The sequence below is a fragment of the Cricetulus griseus genome, chromosome 5 (genome assembly GCF_003668045.3).
Source record: "Cricetulus griseus strain 17A/GY chromosome 5, alternate assembly CriGri-PICRH-1.0, whole genome shotgun sequence".
In the NCBI taxonomy this organism is placed as follows: Eukaryota; Metazoa; Chordata; class Mammalia; order Rodentia; family Cricetidae; genus Cricetulus; species Cricetulus griseus.
In genome coordinates, this window is record NC_048598.1 from 179,550,652 (window position 1) to 179,575,651 (window position 25,000).

A 25,000-nucleotide genomic window follows, 5' to 3' on the forward strand; every position below is an offset into this window, starting at 1 on the left:
ACCTGTGTGCTCAGTGAGTGTGGAGAGGAATCTGATCATGTGTTGATGGTGGTGTGGACATCCCTATATTTACCACCATACACTCCTGTGATTTGCATATTCATGAGCAGGGTGCTTCTTAGATAAGGACCTAGTCCAGCTGGAGAATGAGGAGGTAGAGGACACCTGGGTCAAGCAGCAGGATGCTGAGGTCCAAATCGTCATCCTGTCTGAAGAAGGAGCCATTCCTGAGACCTGTGCAGACCCTACAGAAACATCAAGGCCTAATCTTTCAATTTACAAATAGAATTGGAACCTGAGATATTTGGTCCTCGAGGTGAAGAGACTGGGTTCCGTTGGTACTAATAATTGTGATTGGATATTTCCAAAGCTCCTTAAATTAGCAGAATTTGTATTCTTACATGGAGGAACAATATTTGCTTTGCTTTCCCAGCTGTTTGCAGCTCTGTGTTTCCCGTGTGTGTGTGTGTGTGTGTGTGTGTGTGTGTGTGTGTGTGTGTGTGTGTGTGTGTGTGTGTGTGCATTTGGTCTTGTATTCTTTGTTTTTGCCCATGCGTTGCTTTTTATAGAGACAAAGAAAGGCTGTGTAGTTGAGTGGTAAAGAGATAATAAAAATCAGGGAGGAATTGGGCAGTGAGATTATGATCTAAAAATACTATATGAAAAATTTCAAATACCAAAAATAAATAAATCTTAATAAAACAAACAAGAAAATAAAATGTGCAATATTTAACAAAGAGTTTTACTGTGTTTGAATATTGGGGACTTCACATACAACCTTCAATAGGTGCTGTTCATATATAGGCTTTTATAAGAATTCCACATGGAACATGGAGTCCCCTCCTATCCTCATCTCATTACTGTCCTGCTGATTTTTGGCTCCACTGTGACCTCTGCTGATCCTGAGTACCAGTGCAAGTTAGTATGTATTAGTTTACACTCAACATTCACAATGTAGCTTGAGCAGTGTTCACAGAGCTCAGCTGCGTGGGAAAGGGGTGCTTGTTTTCCCTGAATGGATATGACAGAGAATGATTTTACATGGTTCCTGTATCATTACTAATGTTCCTCTAATGTGGCCGGGGATTTACCTGCTGGCAGTTGGATCCAGCTCGTCACTACTCTCTGCTTCTACAGAGTGACTACAGAGAATTATGGCATGCTAAGTCACTGCTCTTTGAAAATTAATCTTCTTGTTATTGCTTGACCCATCACATTTTGTGAGGCATCATGGAGTTGGTCCAGACCTGCTACACTGAGAGGAAAATGTCATAGGTTTCCAGGTCAGAGTCCTTGGCTCCTGGAACATTGTGTGCCTTCCAGTTCCTGATAAACCCAGGCACTCCCTCAGTGAGAGAATCTTTCAGGACACCTTTTTTTCTACCTGTTTCCAGAACACCTACTTGATTTCCCGAATCCTGAGAGTGGGATCTTCTTCACTGTCTGTCTCACTGTCTCTGTCTCTGTCCTCATCTCCTGGTCTTGGATCCATCTTCTCTGATTCAGAAAGTCCATGGGCCTAAATTTTCAAATGTACACCGAGATAAAAGTTTCCCTAAACCTCTCATTTAAGCTTTCTCCCTAGTCTATTTGTTGCATCACATTTAAATCAAATGCAGACTGCTCCAGGCTTTCCCTCACAATTTGTATCCTGAAACAGGTTTAAAATGGCTCATATACTAAGGTACAGGCCCAGAAATTGCTCCAACTAATGCCCACATGTCTCTAGCCTAGAAGTTTCCTTAGAACCTGATCGGCCTGCACAGGACCAGCATTCCAGCTTCTATTGGCCCCACCCTGTTGTGGGAATTCACCCACCCAATAGTCTTTTAGGTTCCAGTCCCTTCCTGCTGGAGACTCAGGTGCTGCATGCCGACTGAGAGGGGAGCTCTTGTCCTCAACTGTGTTTGCAGATCAGGTCTCAGCTTCCAGATCTCTGGGCAGAAGACCTCAGAGGTTCTCTATCTATTTTTATTCATGAGTAAGTTCCAAATAAATACCTGACTTCCCTTTATCCAGGTTTTCATGGAATCTATTACAGTCAACCATTACACCACCCAACAATGATGCCTTAGTGTGGCAGGAAATAGTCATAGAGAAGATTACACATAGCTCCTAATCATTTGTTTATTATCAGTAAAAGCCTGAGATGATAGCTTTCAAACCTGGGACAATTGAATGAGGTGCCAATTAAAAATATCACGGCCAAAAGTGAACACCATATCTCCCTGCCTCCCTCAGTCCCTACCTCTTACAGGGTCCTCCTGGCTGGCATCTCCTTCTACATACCCTAAACATTCCAGCCCTGGGCTGGGCTTCCCTACCTGGGCTGCTCTCCTGTATATAATCCAACTTTTTCAGGGACCTGGTCCTTTTCATCTCTTTTGGGCATCCTGAGTGCTTCACCTGGTTCCCCTGTGTTCCCTCCCCTTACCCCTCCCCCCACTTGTCACATGACCCAGGGTAGTGTCCACTCTGGACTCCCACAGATGTCTGTGCCTCTGGCTATGCTTCTGACATATCTATAATAAAGTAACTCCTCCACCATACCTGCCAACAGTCATGAATTTTTAATTTTTATTTCTTGTTTTCATTCACTAGCAGCCTTAACTTTGTCACACAGGGTTACACCCTATGTCTCAGGTGAGTTTCATGTAACTGGCTCATGTCTCTTTTAAACAAAGGTCAGAAGTTGGAAGAACAAAATGTAACAGGAGACACCATGATGAAAGTTAAAGGTGAAGTAACTGCATCAGGGAAATTACAAATGGGTCACATCTGTGTCTGATGTGCACAGTGCTCAGGGAAACAGAAGACCTGAGAGCTGTTAGGGTGGGGGGTCACTGAGTGTGGCCTCACCTCCCCTGTGAGTCCTCTAATCCCAGACACTGTCCTAACCGATACCACTGAGTCTTTGCCTGAATCTCATGAGGGAAAATCATCACCAATACTGCAGACCTCACTCAGCATTTGATCCTGAGTCATCACCAGAGTCATTTCTGCAATCAGAGGTGAGATATTTCCATGTAATTCACTTTAGACTGCGTGGTGTATTTATTGTAAATTGTGGCAAAAGAGAACTGTGTTATCACAGACTCCAAAGACCATAAACACAGAGAGCCTCCTGAGAAACCAGTAGATGGGGCGACAGCTGTGACCACATAAACCAGCACTCAGTCATGTTTGCCCTGTCCCTCCCTCCATGTGTGACCTGCGCCCCCTGCTGGTCCTGAGCGCTCCTGCAGGGAGGTTTATGTCAGGTTCACACTGAAGTCCTCTCACTGTGTCTAGTGCAGTAATAAGTGGCAGAGTCTTCAGCTCTTAAGCTGTTCATTTGCAGGTAGACACTGCTTTTGGAGTCGTCTCTTGAGATGGTAAATCTGCCACTCACAGACTCCCCATAGTGTGTTGCATAATTGTTTGTTTTTTGTTCAATACTTGCAATCCATTCCAACCCCTTCCCTGGAGCCTGGCGGACCCAGTTCATCCAGTGGTCACTGAAAGTGAATCCAGAGGCTGCACAGGAGAGTTTCAGAGACTTTCCAGGCTGCACCAAGCCTCCCCCCGACTCCACCAGCTGCACCTCACACTGGACACCTGTGAAAAGAGAATCGTGTCAGTAAACTCTCACAAATGTCCATTGTCCCTCTCACTCAAGTCCAGTCACACAGTGTCTTTTCTTATACATAAATTACCTTTCAAAAGAGCAACAAGGAAAACCCAGCTCAGTCTCAACTCCATGCTGTGTGTTGTGTGTTTAGTTATGACCACAGAATGGGAGGACCAGGGAGTCCAGTGCTGGGTACCTCTGTCAGAGCTGCAGTATCAGGGCTGCTTTTCATGGGCAGAGGAGGGCAATATTTGCATGTCTTCCTGTTATATCCTGAACTCAAAGGCAGGAGCCTTTGTGAAGACAAATAAGGGTACAACTGTTTGAGATGAAATTAGGAACAAAGTGGTGTTTATAGCATCAAAGCATCAATTATTGCCCCAGGCATGTAACTTAGCTGCTAAAGTATTGTTTTGCATGCCCGAAGCCCTGTGTTCATCTCAACCATTACATGATAGACTACAGTTTGGAGTAGGAGAATCTTAGATTTTACTTATGCTTGGTCTATCCGAATCTGTTTGCCAACAGAGAAAGAAAGAAGGAAGGAAGGAAAAATAGACTATTAAGTATGAATTCTTGGATTTACATAAAAATATGTTTTCAGACTTCCTTTAATGTGCTCTCTAATTGTAAACTTCTCTGCTCTCTTTGCATAAATTATTAAATTGATTCATAGGAATTTTAATAAAAAACAAAATATAATCATTTAATAAACATTGTATAAGGTTCAGTAAATGATGAATGCCTACCTTAAATTGAATTAACAACATGTGGTTGAGGCCAGAACAATGTGGTATACTACTTCATGCATAAAATATAAAAGAAATGTTATGTAAAGATAAATACTATTTGATATTATTCTTTAACAATGATTAAAACACATTTAGGTGACCCATATTTTGCATTTAGCTCCTCAAGGGAAGAACTTCACCATCAATCAGACCCGCTATTTTCCATCAAAAGATACTGCCAGCGCTTCTGTGTCCTCACAAAAACACCCAGAAGGACTATTTCCTTCCATGCCATGTCCTTCTCCTCTCTGATTCTACAATGATTTGCCTTTCTCTCTCCATCAGCTAGGTCTGCTGTTTCTCACCTGGACCTTGAGGGACTTGCCTGCATCTGCATGGGACCACAAGGTAATCCACCTCCTTCCTCTCCCATAGCCTACTGTCTTCCTGTGACCTTCCTCCCCATGCCATCATGTTATCTTTGCTCTCTCCCACATCTTAGTCAGGGTTAACCATGGTCTTGCCTCTCTGAAGTGCTGGGTAGACATTGTTCTTACTTAGCATGCAAACCTCCTGTTCCTCAAGGTTTTTGGTTCTCAGCGCTGTCAGATGGGCTGTGTTTTTATAGAATCTTTCCTCCTCAAGCCATCTGTAACAGAACAGTTCGTTTTATTCTTCTACTTCTCAGTGATATCTAATATCATTCTCCTTGCCCACCTGAGCAGTGTTGAAATAGGTGCTATCTCATGGATAGTCCTGAATTAAATCAGGTATTGACAGTTTACTGCACCAAATGTACTCTGCCTTCATGGTTCCAAAGCAGAAAATTAAACACCAACCCAGCTATAAACACTTTGACCTTCAATGGGGTTCAGCTTGTAACACACACACACACACACACACACACACACACACACACACACACACACACACTAACTTTATTTTTAAATGTATCCTTATATCTTCAGATAAAAGCTCTTACTCCCTCATCAATGATGTTCTTATTTTTTAATTGCAGATTGAGACTATTACAGAGATCCATATCAGGCAAACTTGCAGAGAACAAGTGGCCCAGGAATGCACAACGACACTTGATACATCTTCAATATTAACCCTACACCCAAAGCTTAGAGAAAATCATTGAATCGGGGACAGAAAGCATGCAAAGTCTAGAGCACCAGGATGCCACCATGAGATGGTATCTTCTAGAGAAAAGAGGGATGCTGATCTCATTAAATCTTGTCAATATAGATGTGGAAACTGGACTCCAATAGTACAGGGTTACACCTCACAGGTTCCAACCTATAAATGATAAACTACTGGTAATTAGTTTCTCCTAAGAGAGGGAGAATCAGTTTTCATCAAGGACAAGCTGTGTTATAATTATTCAATTCCTAGTTCACTGCTCTAAGCACAGGTACATGTACATACCTATAACTGTACTCAAAGTGTCACACACACACACACACACACACACACTGGTAAAAGTATTTATTAAGTTGAAGAACTCGTGAGTTTGTAGAGAAACTAGATCCAGGTGTAGAGAAATCTAGATCCTCCACTCTGGGACTCTGCTCAGGTGTTCGTCCATCAGTCCAGTCCCGTCTCCTCCCCAGAACATGACACTCTATCCTGATTAGGTGAGACTCAACATGAAGAGACATTAGATGGCCTCACCACCAGACAAGACTGTCCATTCCTGTTTTCCAACTGAGGAATTCATTCTAATATGAGGTGTACTGTCTTTGTGGTGATAGAAATTGTCTTTGAATTGTGTCATTTCTGTTTCTGTAGCATCCCCAGCGGAGTGACAGAGTCTAGGAACTAACTAAACCCCATGTCACATCTTGTATCCTTCTACACATGGCGTGTAACTCCCACAGAAGATGGTCTCCTGAGTCTTCTATGTGGTTAACTTAGTGGAATAAACACTGGGTAGAGTCAGGAAACACCCTTACTGGTCTCTCAGCACTTTCTCCCAGGCTTTGCTTAACTACTCTATCTAGGTATTCCCTTTTGCTGTCTCATGGCAACAATATTTAGCAATGTTCTTGATTATACAAACTTGATGTCATTTTACAATCATATCTTAAATATCAGAATGTTACCCTTTGTGTTTTCTTTGACAGACCATGGTCTCCAAGAGATTAAACTCATTCCCTTGTAGGGATTGCTCTGTAATGTTTGTAGACAGATTTATGATGTTTCCACACCAAGTGCAGGTCAAGAATGTTGTCCCAGTAATCATGTGTGACTGAGAGACATCATGGCAGCCATGTGGTGGAGTTCTGTGTAGCAAGCTTTGTCTGTACTTGAGAAATCCAATCTGTCTCCATAGAAGTCATCCCTATGAACCTTGCATGAGCCCAGCAAGATCACATATAACAATGACTGGACCTATCATTCATATAACTTTTAATCTTTCTGTTGATGGTTCTTGGAATTCACCAATAAGGGACCCCCTCTTGACTTTCTATCCTGACACTGAGGTTTATATTTGAACAAGAGATTTCATAATGTTATAGACACTTTATCTTGCATAGCCTAGAGCAGGTAGACACTATGCCTTGGAGGATGAGGGAATTTTGTCCACCTTTAACTGGTTCAGTGTACACTTCCTGAGTATCATGACATCTGCTGGAAAAGGCCCGGAGGATAAGGAGGGATAATGATGGAATTTGAGAAGAAATTCCAGAAGGAAAATAACTTTACTGGCAGGAAATCAGACATTGCAATCAACTCTCAACCTGAGAGTTGTGTGTGAAAGGATCTAGTCAGATGGGAAAGAAAATGGTTTTCTAGCCCTAGGTTCTTGTTTATACAACTTTTTGACTTCATGTGAGTGAACAAAAATAAATAAATAAAACAATTTGCGCCAGAGCATCCCACTATCAACTGTGTTGTTTTCTTTTTTTCTTTTTCTTATTATTCGTTTAATAGAAATAATCAGTTAGTGGTCATGGTACCAATGGCAGTATTAATTCTATTATTGACAATAAGTCATTGTACAGTCAAGCTGCATATACATTCTGCTTATTTAAAATATAAACAAAACATGATAAAGCAAACACAGACATAAATAATTGTATTCAGACAAGTCAAAGTTATAACAGAGCCAAGAATCAAGAGAAGTCTTAAGTGGGCCTTGATGCCTCTAACAACAGAAAACTGCATGTGAGTGTGTATGTGTGTGTACAGGCTCTGTGCAGTGGACACTGATGTCCATTCAGCATCAATCATTGTTAATGTAGAGTTGAGAAAAACACAATCCAGCTTCAGGAAACAGGGCAATGAGCATGCAGGGCTCCTGATAACAGGCACTGGTGTCTTACATTCCCAGTGTGGAATCCCACAGCTCTGTCCTAAATGTTACCTGAACAGGATGATAAAGGACACCAATTGGAGGAGTATTCCTCTTTCTCCACATCCTCTCCAGCATAGACTGTCATTGGTGTTATTGAGTTTAGCCATTCTGACTGGAGTAATATGGTATCTCATGTTTTGACTTGCATTTCCCTGATGACTAAGGACGTTGAGCACTTTCTCAAGTGTCTTCAGCATTTTAGATTCTTCTGTGGAGAATTCTCTAATTAATTCTGCACTCCAATTTTTAATTTCATTGTTTTGTGTTTTGGTGGTTAGTTTCTTGTGTTTATTGTATATTTTGGTGATCAGCCCTCTGTCAGATGTGGGGTTGCCATTGCAGGTGGGAGTGCAAACTTGTACAACCACTTTGGAAATCAGTATGATGGTTTCTCAGGAAAATGGTAATCAGTCTAACCTCAAGGTCCAGCAATTCCACTCTTGGGCATATACCCAAAGAACACACATTCATACAATAAGGACATCTGTTCAACTATATTCATAACAGCATTATTTGTAATAGCCAGAACCTGGAAGCAACCTAGATGCCCCTCAACTGAAGGATGGATAGAGAAAATGTGGTACATTCACACAATGGAGTACTACTCAGCAGGAAAAAAAATAATGGAATCTTGAATTTGCAGGCAAATGGAAGGATCTAGAAGAAACCATCCTGAGTGAGATAACCCAGTCACAAAAAGATAAGCATGGTATGTACTCACTCATATATGATATTTAGACATAGAGCAAAGGATTGCCAGTCTACAATCCACACTGCCAGAGGAGCTAGGAAACAAGGAGGACCCCAAAGGAAGATTGCATAGTTCCTTGAAGAATGGGAGGGGGACAAGAACCCCTGAACAAAGTGGGAGCACATGGGGAGAGGAAGAAGGTGGGAAGGTAAGAAGGGGAGGGGGAGGAGAACAAGAGGACTGAGACAGGGGAGAAATAGAGGAGGGCAAGAATGGAGATGTCTTGATAGAGGGAGAAAGTACAGGTATGGAGAGAGGTCTGACTCAGGGGAAATGTTAGGGTATCCACAGGGATGGCCCCAATAAGAATCCAGGCAGTGGTGGAGAGGATGCCACTGATGCCCTTCCCCTATAATGAGATTGATGTCTACGTTGGTTACCATTCCTAGAGCCTTCATCCAGTAGCCGTTCCAAGCACAGACAGGCAGGCACCCACAGCTAAGCACTGAACCATACTCCTGTAATCCAGATATGGAGAGGGAGGAGGGATGAACAAAGGAGCCAAGACAGCGATGAAGAAACTGGCAGAAACATTTGGCCTGACCTATTGAGAGTATGGAGTCCTAGTCATAAAGCTGGGGAAACAGCATTGGATCAAACTAGGCCCTCTGAATGTGGGTGCCAGCTAGGAGGCCAAGGCAGTCTATGTGAACTCTAACAGTGGAGCCAGTGTTTATCTGTAGAGCACAAATGGACTTTGTATGTCCATTCTCTATGGAGGGATACTATTGCAGCCCAGATACAATGAGGGCCTAGGCCCACTCCAGAATAATATGATGGACTTTGAAGGTCCCCTGTGGAGGGCCTCACTATCCCTGAGGAGGAGTTGGTGGATTGTTTGGTGGTGTTGTTGGGGAACATGGAAGGATGGAAGGGTAAGGGAATGGGAGGATGGATATGTTAATATGTAATTAAATAATTTAAATGAAAAATAACAAGGAAGCCAACTGGGGTCACTAGGGTTTATTAACTGATGAATCAAAATCAGTATACTACAATCCAGGAGAGAACAAAACTGCTACACTGCTCTGGGTCCAGTTCAAAGCTGCTACTCCATCTGTTCTGCCTTGTTCCTCTCTCCTCTCTCTCTCTCTCTCTCTCTCTCTCTCTCTCTCTCTCTTCTCTCTCTCTCTCTCTCTCTCTCTCTCTCTCTCTCCATCCCCAAGCGCTAAGACTACTCTTACTCAGGCAGGTCATGACCGGTAAATGTTTCAGAGGCTTGAATGTATTTTCTATAAGCTTAGCAAATGACCATTCTGGAGTAGAAAAACTATGAGCCCCAGGGACATGACTCCTGTGTTTGTCTTGGGCACGCACAATAGTGACTTGTAGGCTCATGGCAACATCTAAATATATGCCACATTCAGAGTGTAGATGCATTTGGTTGGATGTAAGTTGCATGATCATGGGTTGAATGTATTTCCTTCCACTGAAATTTGTCATAGGGTTAAAGTTTCAAATGTGTTGTGATACTTCATTTTATGTTTCTTTATGTGAATTGCTTTGACTTCGTATATATTCAAGGCTTCCTACCAGGAGGGATTGTTGAAGTCAAGATCCCATACTCAATAAATGTTGTTTTTGGTAGATGTTTTTGCTAACATGGTTTCTCTTCCTAGCATTGCTGAAATAGGCACTTGCCTGTCAAGTTATCCCAGAGTAAAATGAACATTTAGGTGACTACCTGGGCCCAAAGATTCTCTGCTTGTTGAAGAACTCTTAGGAACATGAACTTGTGTCTGATGAGAAAACAGCAATTTTAAGGACCTTGATGAATTCACTAGGTGCTGTAGAAACTGGTTACCAGCTAAAACTAGTTAAATTACATTGATCACAATTCTTGTTCACCAATTGTGTATTTTAAATTCATTTAAAATTTTTCATTACATTAGAAGAAAAATTAATTATAATTGACAATCTTTTGCATACTGAATTTTTTGCAAAAGCAATGAAATCACTGTCACCATAGGTATTTCCTTTTAAAAACTATGTTCTCTTGAATGACTGACCCAATATTTCACACATTGAAGAAGAGTTTTCTATCATCAGTCACCATGTCGCCATGGTGTCACCATGGCAGTGACACAAGCACCGATTTTCTCTGAGCTCCAAAAGGGACACACAACCTTCCTGCACCGCCTTTTCTTGCCAAGCCCACTATTTCTCTAGTCTTGAGTCCACCAAGGACTCTACAATCCATTCCAGGCAGCTGAATTTGAACCCTGACTCCGATCCAAATGCTCTATTATTGGACAATGGACAACGGACCACAACACAAACAAAATTACTTGAACATATAATACCATATTCTGAATTATAAGCATGCCTCCCCAGTACATTTAAATAGATGTCAAGAAGCAGGCCTGCTTGAATAACTTATGAATACATTTCATACATATATGAAAATTTCACAATGAAATCTATTATTTTATACAGTTGATATATTATAATCAAAATTAAGTTGCTTTAAGGAAAAAATATATTCACTGATAAATTTCACATTCAGATAATCTTGATAAAGTTGATTGTCATTATTTGATTATAAAATCATTTAAATATTTAAATATACTCAATGCAGTCTCATTTCTATGCATGACACTTCCACTAATACTATAATTTTACTTATTTCACAAATAAAACCAAATGTCAAGTTTGCATATACAGGACAAGATCAATCTGTTCTTCATACAAATCATTCCTCAGCCCAACTGATTGAATGACATACAGCATAAAGGAAAAGAGCACCACCTTTCTCCAGTTAACATAGACTCTGGTTCTGCCTTGACATCTGTTACCATCCTATACTGGAAATGGCCTACCTAACCCAATTAATGGTGTTATCAAGGCATATTGCTTATTATAAGAAAGAGATGAATATTTACACATGGTTTCCTATCTCATGGGTTCTGGTCCCTGGATCTCAGCCCATAGGAACAGTGTGGCTAACACTTAGGTTGGTCTTCCTAACTCAATTAACCTACTGTAGAACTACTGTCACAGGAACATCTAGGAACAAAGCTAGTCCAAATACTCCACTAAAGGCATGCCCAAGACTCATTACCCAGGTGACTCTAGGTGCTGGAAATTTAGCAGTCTATATAAACACAGACCACAAATTTCAGAAATTGCTTTTAATTGTTGAATAAAGTGATGTGGGAAATGCAAGAATGATCCAAGTTTTAAAAAGGCATGTGATAAAAGTCAAATTCTTCAACTCTGAGCCCAGTATGTACCCTGGAAAGAGGAAGGGAGAATTTAGATTTCTTAAGATTCTGGGGTACAGGAGATTGATCCTGCCTTTCTTTTGGTTCCTCCTGAATCTCTAACATGATCCTAGTAAGGAAATCCCATGGATAGTCTGCTAACAATCACACAAATGAAAGCTCTATGCATTCCTGATTGGCAGATTTAATTCACTTTTGTTTCTGGTAGATCACTCACTCTGCATTGTTTTACTTATGCAATAAAAATACTTAATGACTTTACAAAAGAGTGAGAATATTGATCAAAATGATTAAATATTGAAACAGCTCAAGACCTGGGTGACTTTTGAACTTAGTGCTAAAACCATTTTGAACTTAGTGCTAAAACGGGTCGGTATTCTCAGAACAGATTATTAGTGACAAATCTGCTTAGAGATAATGAAAACGGACCAACTCTAGGAAGTCTGAACCTTAGAGATCTGCAATGGGAATGCATTCAGAATTACAGCAGAGACATGGGTCATGAAGACAGTCTTGATGATGTCTTGGAGGACAATGACAAATGAGCTGATGGAAACTGAAATATTATCTCGTATCTCTGATAACTCTGCACATACTCTGAGAAAATGTCTGAACAATGACATTTAGAAAACTCCATAGATTCCTACCTGATTAACATCAGTGCAGGACGATTGAAATTATAAGAGAGGGAAGAGTAATGCAGTTAAGTAACTGATCGTAAATTCTTGCAAACTCTCCGACAAGGTTGCCCATGTACATGCAAGAATAAAAAATAAATTTGTTTTCACTACCCAAATGTTATAATATATATAACATCCATAGTTGCATAACTGATTAGCGGTGACTCTAGTGTGTTTTATTTAAAATTACTTCTTTGAGAAAAATATTTCTAAACAATATATTCCCCCTCTGTCACATACTCCCAGACTTCTCCCCTCCCTATCAACACAACTCTAAAGCCTTTATTTCTCTCACTCCTTAAACAAATGAGAAAAAAATCAAGAAACTATCATCAATCTATGTATCTCATAAACACACACATACTCTCAAGGATATAAAATCATAAACCAAAATATGCACACATACAAAATTATTATAGAAACAAAAAAGCCTAAATAAAGTTATATAAGACAAAAGCTGTCCAAAATTTCATTGGTCAAGTTTTCTTTTTGCTAATTAATGGCCATGGGGTGTAATTAATATAGCCAGTGAAGTGTGATTAATATACCAGTGAGACTAACTGAATTGGGCCAATTTTTCTCCTTTGCTAGTGGTTATAAATTGCAGATAGTTTCTTGGCTAATAGTGGGAGCTCTTGTCCACTTGTAAGCCTTCTGGCTTGAACTTGTGCAAGCCTTGTTCTTGCCACCACAGTCTCTGTGAGCTCATGTGTGCATCAGTCCCGCTGTGAGTGCAGGAAACTGTTTCCTTGGAGTCATTTATCACTTCTCACTCTTACGGTCTTTCCACCTCCTTCCCTGAATTGTTTGCACAATCCTGAGGTTAAGGTTTGATGAAGACTACCCATTTATAGCGAGTGCCCAAATATACATCACTCTCTACATATTGTCCCTTTCTGTCTAAGTCAGTTTCCACTTACGGAAAAAGAGAATGTTCTCTGCTGATGGCTGACTTGGGCCCTGACTTATGTGTCTATGAGGGCACATGATTAAGAATAATTTTATTGATATGTTTCTTTATGAGAAAATAGCATTTGGTTTCACCTGGGGCCATGGTGTATCTAGACCCAGTTTCTTGGCCTTCTTGGCAGTTTCCAACATGGGTTACATCTCATGGACAGGACATGAAATCCAAACAGAGAATGATCGATTACATCCACAACAATTGCAACAACATATCTCTTGGGATGGTCACCATTATAATTCACAGCATTTGTATCTAGGTTGGTTATTGCCCTTCTCGTTCTCATGGAAAAATATCTTCAATAGCTATGAATGGCAGTCAGTAGAAGAGAAAATATCTAGTTAAATACCAGATCAACTTCCCAGTGTCTGCTGTGATACACAAGTGTTGTCCTCAGCATTATGGCCTTATCACCAGTTTGTGGAGAGAACCAAGAGCCTTGGCAATAGACTGAGATATCTCAGAGGTTCCTTAGCAATCCTTTCACCAGAGTCTCAGTTTGTGATTGCCTACCCAGGAAAGCCCATATCCCCAGTATGGAGTTATTCACTGAAGGAGAAATTACAGTAATTTACAAATTCCTGCTGTGGCAATTTGAGAGAAAGTACAGAGTGATACAATAGCTTTGAATCACCTGGCTTGACCACCAGACTTCCTTAATCATTGTATAACCAAACACAGACAGACTAATTTCTAAACATCTTAAAAATGACTGATGGGGTATAACAGTAAGCCAGGGCTCTGAAGTTAGCAGTGAAGAGGAAACCCCAGAAGATCGCAGGAAAGATGTAACTCTCTCCCCATATTAGGAAGGGAACAAGATGAGAAGCTTCCTGAAATTTTGTACAGATATCAAATGAGGCTGTGTCTCTGTGGTGCTCAATACTCAAGCACAGTAGTATGTGGCAGTGTCTTCAGTGTCCACACTGGTGATCCTCAGGGTTACTGGGTTGTTGGATGTGTCCTTGGAGATTGTGAGCTGGCTCTTCAGGGATGGGTTGTAGTATTTATCATCATTCCACCAAATGTATGCCAGCCACTCCAGACCCTTCCCTGAGGGCTGCCGGATCCAGCCCTCACCCATAATAGAAGTGCTCAGTGAAAACCCAGAGAAAGAGCAGGTCAGACTGAGAGTCTGGGATGGCTGCAACAGCCCAGGGCCAGACTCCTTCAGGCTAACCTGTGACAGGACATCTGTGGGGGGAAAAGTAGAAGGTAAGGTTGGTACAGAGTGAATTATGGGAGTTCATGCAGTAGAAATCCATGGCACTCACATGCAGGCACAATCAGCAGCAGGAATGAGGAAGCAAACAGGGCCATGGCTGTACACCAGTGAGTGCCCAGGCCCAGCTTTGGCTTTTCAACCTATGCTTGGGTGGAGCCAGGAGAGATTTGCATTCAGTCACTGGGATATGACTCTGAAGGAGGACTTAAATTATGGGTCTCAGGAGGAGCCAGTCTGAGATGAGATACAGAGGACACCTCAGGGAAGTTCACCTCATCATAGAAAGGAGCCCACATGAGAAGACCAGGTCCTCAGATCACAACACATCAGATGAGAACTGTGTGAAGGTAGCATAGGAGAATGTTCCATCTGCAGGCTGGCAGTTATGCAGTCTATAACTGCATGGAACAGAGTTGTATTCATTGACTTTACTAATCTGTCAATTTCCTGCCTCACTATTTGATATTTCTCTTTATTCAGCACTAGTAGCTTCATGTTGATACTGCCATCTATTTCTGAAACTTTAATAAACAGCAGCTTTAGAAAAAATAAACTGTAGCCAGAGACGCTGAGCATCCTGGAGAAAGGGAAGAAGGACAGAGAATGGTAAAAGTCACAGCTCACAGGGCCCAGGGATTTCCTCACAGGTTCAGTGATGTTAAAGTCAATGCAGTCTGCTTTTTTCTTGTGAATATTGATGTTTTAAGACCTACAAAGTAAATTATTCGCTTGTCTTTGGTCAACATTCACAGTGACTTTGTGATATGATCATGAATGAAAACATGGAAAGTAAGGAGTGAACTTCTGGATGTACATCAAATATTGTTTATTTTTATGAATATACTATCTTCCTATTTAAATTTTTAAAATAAATTTTGCAACATAAAGCTACCAAGATGTATCTGAACCATGAATATGAACTTATAATAAGTTTGTGCTAACACTGTAAAAAGAAACAATGCTGAGTGTGAGCTGAGAGCTTTGTGTTTGTGTTTTTTTAATGGAAACTGTTATGTTTAGGGGAAGCTAAAAATCCCATAGGAAACAAAATCTTAGCCACCCTCTGTACCTGGTCCTGGGCTGAGCCTGAGTTCTATTGTGCAATGTGACTCCTGCTGGAGATGAGCTCTAATGCTCTTCCGGAGCACAGCAGGGAGCGATGTGTGCCTGACCATGGTGACCCTCAGTGTGTTCATCACACCATATGTGGCTGTCACTTCTACTAACACAGAAGTCAGTCTTGAAGGCAACTCTTCCTTAGATTGGTTTCTAGAGGTGAAGATGAAGCTGAAGAAGTATGAGTTATCTTCTGTGACTCCATGATAACCTCATTGTCCCAAGAGTACAGACTCTTCTCTGGAGCAAACCCAGCCCCAGTATGTATCAGAGTGTGATGGAGTATCCAGGGCCAATGCAGGTAACGACCAGGTCTCTGAGGGCTTCAACCGGCCAAGTGTTGACATCTGAAGTAGTACCTAAGGTCAAGGAGAATTGACCTCTGTTAGTCACAAACAGTGACTATTTCGGCAGGTTTCCCCACAATACCAAAACATCCAACCCTGATGACAAAGGCAGAGTCATTTCTGGTATTATAAGTCATAATTTGCCTTTGTAAATACACATCAACATATGTCTCCATAATCAAAACATGCACAGAATCGATTTATATCAGGACACGTCACTGCATAATTTTAAGCAGACCCATGAGTGACCCATGTATGACAAAGAGATGCTGATACTGAGACCCTGTCACCTGGCTCAGGAGTTGACCCGACAGTCTTATGTTCCACCCCAGTTTTCCCCAGAGACTTTAAGCCTGTGTGAGTATATTGCTGTCCTCAGCCATGTAGGGTGTCTCCAATTTCCCCTGGAGATCAGGAGCATATTTTCAATATGGGTGCCCCGTAATTACAGGTGGGCGGGGACAGAACACAGTTTTTCCTGGTGCTTTATCTTGTCAGAGGACATCTGTTGGGCTTCCATAGGAAACTTCAAGCAGCATTTCTAATTAACAAGGCTTCTGTATCATAATTGGCCAAGAGAAACCACTCTCACCAGAAGTCTTACCTAGTGGGGGGTCATCCATATCAGTCACTCAACATCATATGTGTAGGTGGAGGGATGGTCTGCTAAAGGATCTTGAGTGACTGCTGTCCAGTAAAGAGACAGCTCACAGTTATAAATCTATGGGGACTCCCTAGTGCCAGATCCCACCTGGTTTCTGTGCCTCAATTTATCCAAAACCAAGTGCTCTAGAGCACCAGGCTGAACCCCAGGGAGCCCGTGGCTGACAGAGGTGATGGCTGTCAGTGCAGGTCTGTGCTCTGTGACAGGCTTGAACTGAATACAGGGTACAGGGAAGGCTGTGAATAATAGGACAGGGATTAAATGTTGTATTCCAAACACTCTTTCAATCCTGCCATTGAAATGAATCAGATTTTCGAATAAGTTATGTGAAATATAAATGGCAGAGCAAATCAGCTGTCCTACAAGAATTGTATTTAGAAAATATTTTTCAGATTTTCCTTTGTATTTTCTTCTATTGTTGAAATAGATATTTTCACACTGTCATGAATCCCATAAAAACCTAAAATTGGAAGCCAATATGTATAAACAAAAAGACTGTATGATAAAACAAATTAATGAACCAAAACAATGCTCTGATTTAACATTACAAGACAAAGAACCACCAAAGATGTCATGGAGTTTTTTTTTGTGTTGGGCACCTACTACTCAACATGGACCTATCACTGAGAGGATTCTGTTTGACCAGTGAGACTATATTACAGATGACTAAATTTCATTTGCAAAGAGCTATCAGAATTTCCACAAGATCAAAATATTTCTCAAAAATGTTTATTCAATAGTCTTAGAAGCATATACTCAAATTATCACCAACATGAGGACATTGGGGTCTTTGTTGTAAACTTAAACTGCTCACTCTCTGAGTCTTGGAGCCAGATTTACCAAGAAACTTGTTAGTATAGTGAGAATGGATTCCTAAACAAAGGCAAACACATCAGGATCTGAATCTCCACAGTAGAAGCTTACAAGAAGGACACTGCCCAGACCACACAGCAGCCATCCCTCGGCTCCAGATGTGTGGCTGAACTCTGAGGTAGGGTACAGAGATAGAACCAGACTTATCTAATTCAAGACAGAAGCCGAAGACACCGTGATGAATGCAGTAATGAAAATAATTTAAATAAAATTTCAATGCTACCAATTCTTAGCCTTATGTCTACAGCCCTCCTTAAGAGGAGAATGGGTTGGGCAACTCAAGGTGCTTACTGTGACTGAGCCTAGCGCCCCTTCAACTTGGTTTCCTCTGAATTAATAATATTGTGCAGTCATGGGTTGGCCCTAACCACAGTGTGAGGGAAAAGTCCACCTGAGTATCCAGAGTTTCCCCAACAGCTGATCCTGGTGACCACAGAGCATGACTCTTTCCTCATAGAAACTTTCTGCGTTGTGTTCAGTAGGAGTAGGTGTCATAGTTGTATTAAGAATGTTTGTCAAAGTAGAAGTCATAATTTTTAGAGGCATGATCAATTCCTAGAGTCTTTGATTACAAAATGGATCCCCATAAAATCAGAAGATAGAGAGGTCACCTAGATAACACAGAAAAAATATCAATTATGTCTGAACCTGGGCTTTATGTGTGCTCAACGCCCCCTGCTGGCTAAATGATCCTGGCAGGGAGGTTTTTGTCTGGGCTCACACTGCAGACTCCTCACTGTGTCAGCTGTACAGTAATAAGTGGCCGTGTCCTCAGTTCTCAGGTTGTTCATTTGCAGGTAGGCCATGCTTTGGGAATATCTCTGGAGATGGTGAATCTGCCTTTCACCGAATCCGGATAATAGGTTGCATAATTATAACTTTTAGTGTCTATGCTAGCGACCCACTCTAGACCCTTTCCTGGAGCCTGGCGGACCCAAAACATGGCATAGTCAGTGAAGGTGAATCCAGAGGCCGCACAGGAGAGTTTCAGTGACCCTGAAGGCTTCACCAATCCTCCACCAGACTCAACCAGCTGCACCTCACAGTGGACACCTGCAAACAGAGAGGATCCTGATGAAGAAACTGTCACAAAGTCTACTGTCTCTCTCACTCATGTCTCCTCACACACTCAGCATCCCGTGTTATCTACCTTTTAAAAGAGCAACAAAGAAAACCCAGTGCAGCCCCAAACCCATGTTGATTGTCGTGTTCTCAGTGCTGCTCACTGAATGGGAAGACAGGGCTTGAGTCCTCTGCCTGACCTGCGGGGTGAGGGCAGAGATGGTTTTCATAAGGAGAGGGAGGCCATATTTGCATATCTTCCTGATATATATTATTCTTTCGTGTGTGGGGGCCTTAGAGGCAGCAGGAAATGGTGCAAATATCTGAGAGATAATGATAAATGTTGACCGTGATTTCATTAAAATATTATTCATTTTTATAAAAAGCTTCCATATCCAAATTTAAATTTTCTCTCTTTTACATGGTGTCTTTACTGATTATCTTACCAGATATTATACAATTAGTTCATAGATGTTTTAAAAATTAAAAATTACAATTTGATAATTCAAGAGGAACTAATGGAAAGATCAATGATTAGTGAAGCATACATTAAATTACTGTAATGAAACTGGGATAGGGACAGCACGTGTGAAAATTTACCCTGCACACATATTAAACAAACAGTAACAGTACAGAGGCCACTCCTTGTGAAATAGTAAACACATCACAAACTGCTTTTACATATATGCCACATGAATGTATTTGATGTGTGTTAGTCAACATCTTTGAATTTTGTGCCATTATTTTTCCTCAAACTAAATATAGGTTCCTATGTGTGGTTACCACAGGAAGGAAAGGAGTCTGTTACATGGTCTGTAGTTCCATGATTTTAATGCATTCCTGTATATCCTGAGTATCTAGGACTTTCTTAGTGGCTGTGGGATGAGTCTCAAGAGGCCATTGAATAGCCACCCCTGTATTAGAAAGGAGAGTTGGGAAGTAATTGTTTAATTGATTTATTAATTCATTTATTAGAGAAACATTGGTGTGCCTAAGAGTTCTTATGGACTATGACATTGTTGTTTCTGTGGCACTTGTAGAAATGAGCTGCATTTAAGGCAGCTAAATTCAGTGAGCTCTTGATCTGAAGTCATTTCTGCTTTGAGTCCTTTGATGACCAAATCATTGCTCTGACAGGTTTCACTCAGTCAGCCCTGTTATGTGTAGATAAGCCAAGGAAGAAACTCCAGACAGAGGCGGTGACCTCCTTGCTGTTCCTCCTTTGCATCTGTCCCACAGACTCCACCACACAGCAAGTCTCAACAGCAACAAGAAAATAAAAATAGTTTCCTATGATCTAACAGACCAACATGGAATAAAGTCGGATATCAACAACTACAGAGAAACAGAAGGCTACAAACTACTGTAAACTCAACAACTTCCTCCTGAATAATTGCTGGGTCAAGGAAGAAAGAAAAAAGAAACAAATGAGAGACCTCCTAGCCCTCAATGACAATGAATGCACAAGATATCCAAACACAGGACACTATGAAAGGAGTGACGAGAGGAAAGTTCACAGCACTTCTTGCCTGCATAAAGAAATTGGACAATTCTCATACAATAGACTTTACTGAAAATCACAGAGCATGAGTGGGTTTGACCTAGGGTCTCTGCATATATGTGCCAGATGTGTAGTATGCATGGTCTTCTTTTGGGACACATAAAGTGGGAGCAGGGGCTGTCTCTGACTCCTCTGCTGATGTTTGGACCGTTTTTCCTCATACTGAGTTGCCTCATAGACCTGACATGTCATGTTTTGTTGATATCCATTGGGGGACTGCCATCCAATGAAGAGAAATGGAGGACTGGATGGAGAGTCAAGGGATAATGGGAGGGATTTGGAGGAGAGGACAGAAGCAAAACAGCAGTTAGTTGGATAAATTACTGAATAAATATAAATACATACATATTTTATAAAGCTGTATTGAAATAAGGATCCTGAAATGTAAGTAATCATACAACTGTAGAGAATATAGAATCCATATAGCACAACAAATCAAAGCAAGGGTAACATGAGTTTAATCAAAGGGAACTATGGAGTCAGAGAATCAAAAATATGATGCTATTTTTTTAAAAGTCTGGATAATAACATTTCATAGATTCCTAGTTTTGTATTTCAGAAAGTTTCTTCTGTTGAGGGAACTATTTTGTATTCAGATTTGGGTGTGGTTTTATGGCTCTGAAGATATATTATTATTATAAAAGATAATAGACTTTTAAAATTTGCATGAATAATTAGTGAGACATAGATAAGCTGGTCATGCAATTATTAGTGTTGTCCCCTTGGTTGTTCTGATCATGCTCTATCGTTATCTGAGATATGTGCCTTCAGAAAGATGATTTGAAAGAATGTGGATGAGATTTCTGTCTTAGAACAGAGGTATCTGCATGGGTGGACAGTGCTACTCACAGAAGATCTGAGTTATTAACTACATACCACTGTGCTGGGCACGTGAAAACTCTTTATAAGGTAATGGTCAGAGTGGGCACACAGTTGATGAGAACCCTGGGAGGTGTTGCATTGCTCTTACTTCACCACAATAATTCGAGATATGTCTTGTTTTCTAAAAAGAATTTTAAAACTGAATGGATTGTAAGAGCCAGAAGAGGCAGATGACTCCAAGGAAGCAGTGTCTTCTAGAGAAATCAGGATTGATTGATACACATGGGAACTCACATTTACTGTGAACGCCTGCACAGAGCCTGAGTCAAGTCAAGCCGGATGAGGCCCCAGTGTTGAGACAGGGACATGGACACAGGCTCTCACACCTAACCAGGAAGGTTCTACAATTGATGTGTGTAAAGGAAAAACTATTGTTCTGCACTGGCATCTCTTTGGGCATATTAACCACACTTATGTGTGGACACAAGTGCAGCAGTAGATAATATATGCTACTTTTTAAAGATATTTTGTCTCATATCACATGTTTGTGCATTTTCTTTTTGTCTCACTGCCCTTTTACCCATATCTCAAGGTGCCATAGATGTGTGTTTTTATGAGTTTTGTGTGAATGTGTTTCTTATTTTCTTATTTTTAATGCCTTATAATTTGATCCTTCTTTTAGCCTCTCTTTTGCTTTCTACAAAGAGAAACTGTGTGGTGTTCAGTGGATGGGGAGATAGGAAGAAAATGGAAGGGGTTGAAAATAGACAATCAATGACCAGACTAACTCATGTTAATTTTCTTTAGAAACGTTATAAAAAGTAAATAAAACCTGATTAAAATACACATGGATATACAAACCTGCGAAGTGTTTAACAAATAATCAGCACTAAATTGGAACATGAAAACATCACATGTCAACAACAGCAGGTGCAGGTCAACTAGTCGACTCAAGGAAGGAAACCACAGAGGATATAGAGTCCCCTCCACACCAACCTCATCTCTCTACTGGGGATTCTTGGCTTCATTGTGCCCCCTGCTGTTTCTGAGCTCACTGCTGGTTGGTTTGTCATTGCTTACAATGAATCTGCACTGTCTGTCTTTATTAGGAACACATCCATGAAACTTCAGTGCTCACAGAGCTCAGCTACAATAATAAGTGGCTTTCTTTACTTTAAGATGCTGAGTGGATGTTTCAGTATGGATATGATTTTGTGCCTATATTACCATGAATGTCCCTCTCAATCCAGGCTCTTCTAATTTGTCATTAAGACCCAGATCTAGCAGTTCCCAATATAATAATATGACAATAGGATAGAGCAGGAACTTTGCTTCCTTCATCAGGCTGTACCTGGAGCAGCACCTGAGGTCAGAGAAACACAGTAAGTCTTCAGCTGTATCCCCAGTATCCATGTATGACCCATTCAGTTACAGAACTCAGGAGAATGAGGAGACAACACATTTGTACTCACAGATCAGTTAACAGCAATAAAAAATATATTACATTGGAAAGGAAGCAGAAATCAAGCAAAATTACACCATAAGTCAATCTAATTCCTGTCCTCCAGTTGGGGGTGGAGAGAAAATTACTTTAACAAGATTCCTCATGGATGGAGTTTCATGTCAGTAGAAACATCTGTCTCTCTCTCAGTTTGGGTACCAAATGCCCAATGGAGTAATTAACTCTACTTTTAGAGAAACTGTCCTTCTTAGGGCTAAGAGGGTTGGTGGATTATGCATTATCATTTTTGTGGCATTCCTAGGAACAGGAACCTCATTAAAGCAACTAAATGTACTGAACTGGTGATCTGAAGTCATTTATGATTTGGCCCTTAAATGATCAAACCTTTTCTCTTTTGGATTTCATATGCTTAACAGGGTTATATGTAGGTAATTGAAAGGAGGAAACTCTGGGTAGATTCCGTAACCTCCCTTGCTGTCCCTTGTTGGCACCTGCTCCTTGAGGCCCTGAGTGTCTGAGATGCCAGCATCCCCAGCTGACCTCCATTCCTTTTGCATCAGGTTGATCTTGTCTGGATTTGTTCCTGCACCAGAGTTTAAATGATATGTAGGACTCACCAGTGTCTACAGTGTTAATATGTACTTCTGCTGCCTGGCTCCCCTTAAGCTCTATGTCCCTGTGCACAGTAGGTGTTGCCATATAAGTGACTTTCTTCACATGGAAACAGCTGGACAATTCTCTAGTAATAATTGTCAACAGGGGCTGCTCTGCAGGCCAGCACTTCTCAGCAGAGCTCTCTTCTCCTTATTTGCACTCTCATTTGTAAGCATGTAGAACACTGGACAGTTTATCTCTCTGACAGCATGACAGAGACTGAGGTTACTGTTTCAATACATGGAATCATTATTGCTTGTCAAAAATTTCCTGCATTTATATGGGGCTTTGTTATTATAACTGTAGGGTTTTGGTTTTGTTTTTTGTTTTTTTATTGAGACAGGGATTCTCTGTGTAGCTTTGGAGCATATCCTGGCACTCTCTCTGTAGATGAGGCTGGCCTCAATCTCGCAGAGATCTGCCTGCCTCTGCCTCCTGAGTGCTGTGATTAAAGGCATGAATACCAAAGCCTGGGCAACTATAGTTTTATACCGAGTTAATGATGCTATCCTATGTCCTCTTTCCTATGCATGTGGCTTGATTGCCAACACAGAACTGTGAAGAGTCTACCAAAGAACAGAGATCAATTTCCTTGTGTCTAATTACTAACTTCATAATCATTGTCATGGAAGAGGGCAGATATTTCCTCTGTTGCTGTCTGGGCACAGAAGAACCACTTCCCTGAGGTTTTCTGACCCCCTCGGGATGTGGTTTTCACACTGTGGATCTCGCACAGTAATACATGGCTGTGTCTTCATTCTTGAGGCTGCTGATCTGCAGATATGCAGTGCTGACAGACGTGTCCAAGGAGAAGACAAACCGTCCTTTGAAGTCATCAGCATATGTTGGATTCCCAGTTTCAGTATTGATCCAGCCCATATACTTTAGACCCTGTCCTGGTGCCGGCTTCACCCAGCGCATTCCATGTTGTGTGAAGGTGTACCCTGAAGCCTTGCAGGAGATCTTCACTGACTGCCCAGGCTGCTTCAGCTCAGCTCCTGACTGCACCAGCTGGATCTGTGTTTGGACACCTGTGGAGAGAACATGGGGAAGTGAGAAGTCATGGAACTGCCTCAGTTTACCCTGTGGCTGTGGGCTCTGATGTCTTACTTTGGGCAGCTGCCAGCAGAAAAAGGAGCCTCCACACCCACTCCATGCTGTAGGAGTTTGGGGATCTGTAGTTTTCTGAGACTAATCAGGCTCTCCCTTGCTGGGTGAGGGAGATGAGCCTCAGATTTCTGCTCTAAATGTTTTTGCATAGAGCACATTTGAATATTACCAAGTCCTAAACAAAACTGAATGCAAATCTAATATACAAGGCTCCAAGACTCCAGGTGGCTAACACCATGTCTTCCAGCATCTGGTGTTTATGATTTCACACTGGCTCTGTTGACCCCCAAGGCTTCTGCTTCTGCTAGGTCTGCACAGGGACATCTCCACCTGTGAATCTCACAGTCTCACTGCTTGATTCCATTCAACATGGCCGCAGTGGCCTTTGCCTTCTGTTCATCACGTCCCCGTCCTATTGAGAGTCAGCAACCTTAACCTTTCCAATGGAGACGGTGTCTGCTCACTGAGACTTCTGCATTTCTCCTTCCCTGACTCACATCACTTCTAAATGTTTGCTGTTCTTGGACTCTGTGGTCCTCTGCACTCCCATGTCAGTGTCTGCCAGTATTGATGAAGCGATTGGAAATAAGGTGCATTTGTATTTAAAACTATGAATTCTGTGCTCTCCTTGTACATATGTCATGTAATAAATATTATAAATTTTAAAGATTGCAAGACATTCCATGGGGGAGGTATGGAGGGAATGATGTATCTATATTAATATAAAAATTAAAAATTATTACAATAAAAATAGTGAACCAGACTCATAACAAAGAAGAG

At 41.2% G+C, this 25,000-nt stretch overlaps 1 pseudogene and 3 gene segments (V, D, J or C); all 4 read right to left on the minus strand.

Moving 5' to 3' along the window:
- Positions 1–130: 130 nt before the first annotated feature.
- Positions 131–3,741, minus strand: LOC103164455. The segment is given in 5 exon segments: positions 131–245; positions 1,404–1,519; positions 1,819–1,850; positions 3,283–3,597; positions 3,696–3,741. Coding segments are annotated over 5 exon segments (624 nt in total).
- Positions 3,742–14,210: 10,469 nt separating this feature from the next.
- Positions 14,211–14,644, minus strand: LOC113836146. The segment is given in 2 exon segments: positions 14,211–14,518; positions 14,599–14,644. Coding segments are annotated over 2 exon segments (354 nt in total).
- Positions 14,645–18,214: 3,570 nt separating this feature from the next.
- LOC113836145 lies at positions 18,215–18,745 on the minus strand (annotated as a pseudogene).
- Positions 18,746–23,620: 4,875 nt separating this feature from the next.
- LOC100770681 lies at positions 23,621–24,266 on the minus strand. The segment is given in 2 exon segments: positions 23,621–24,141; positions 24,221–24,266. Coding segments are annotated over 2 exon segments (567 nt in total).
- Between the last annotated feature and the right edge of the window lie 734 nt (positions 24,267–25,000).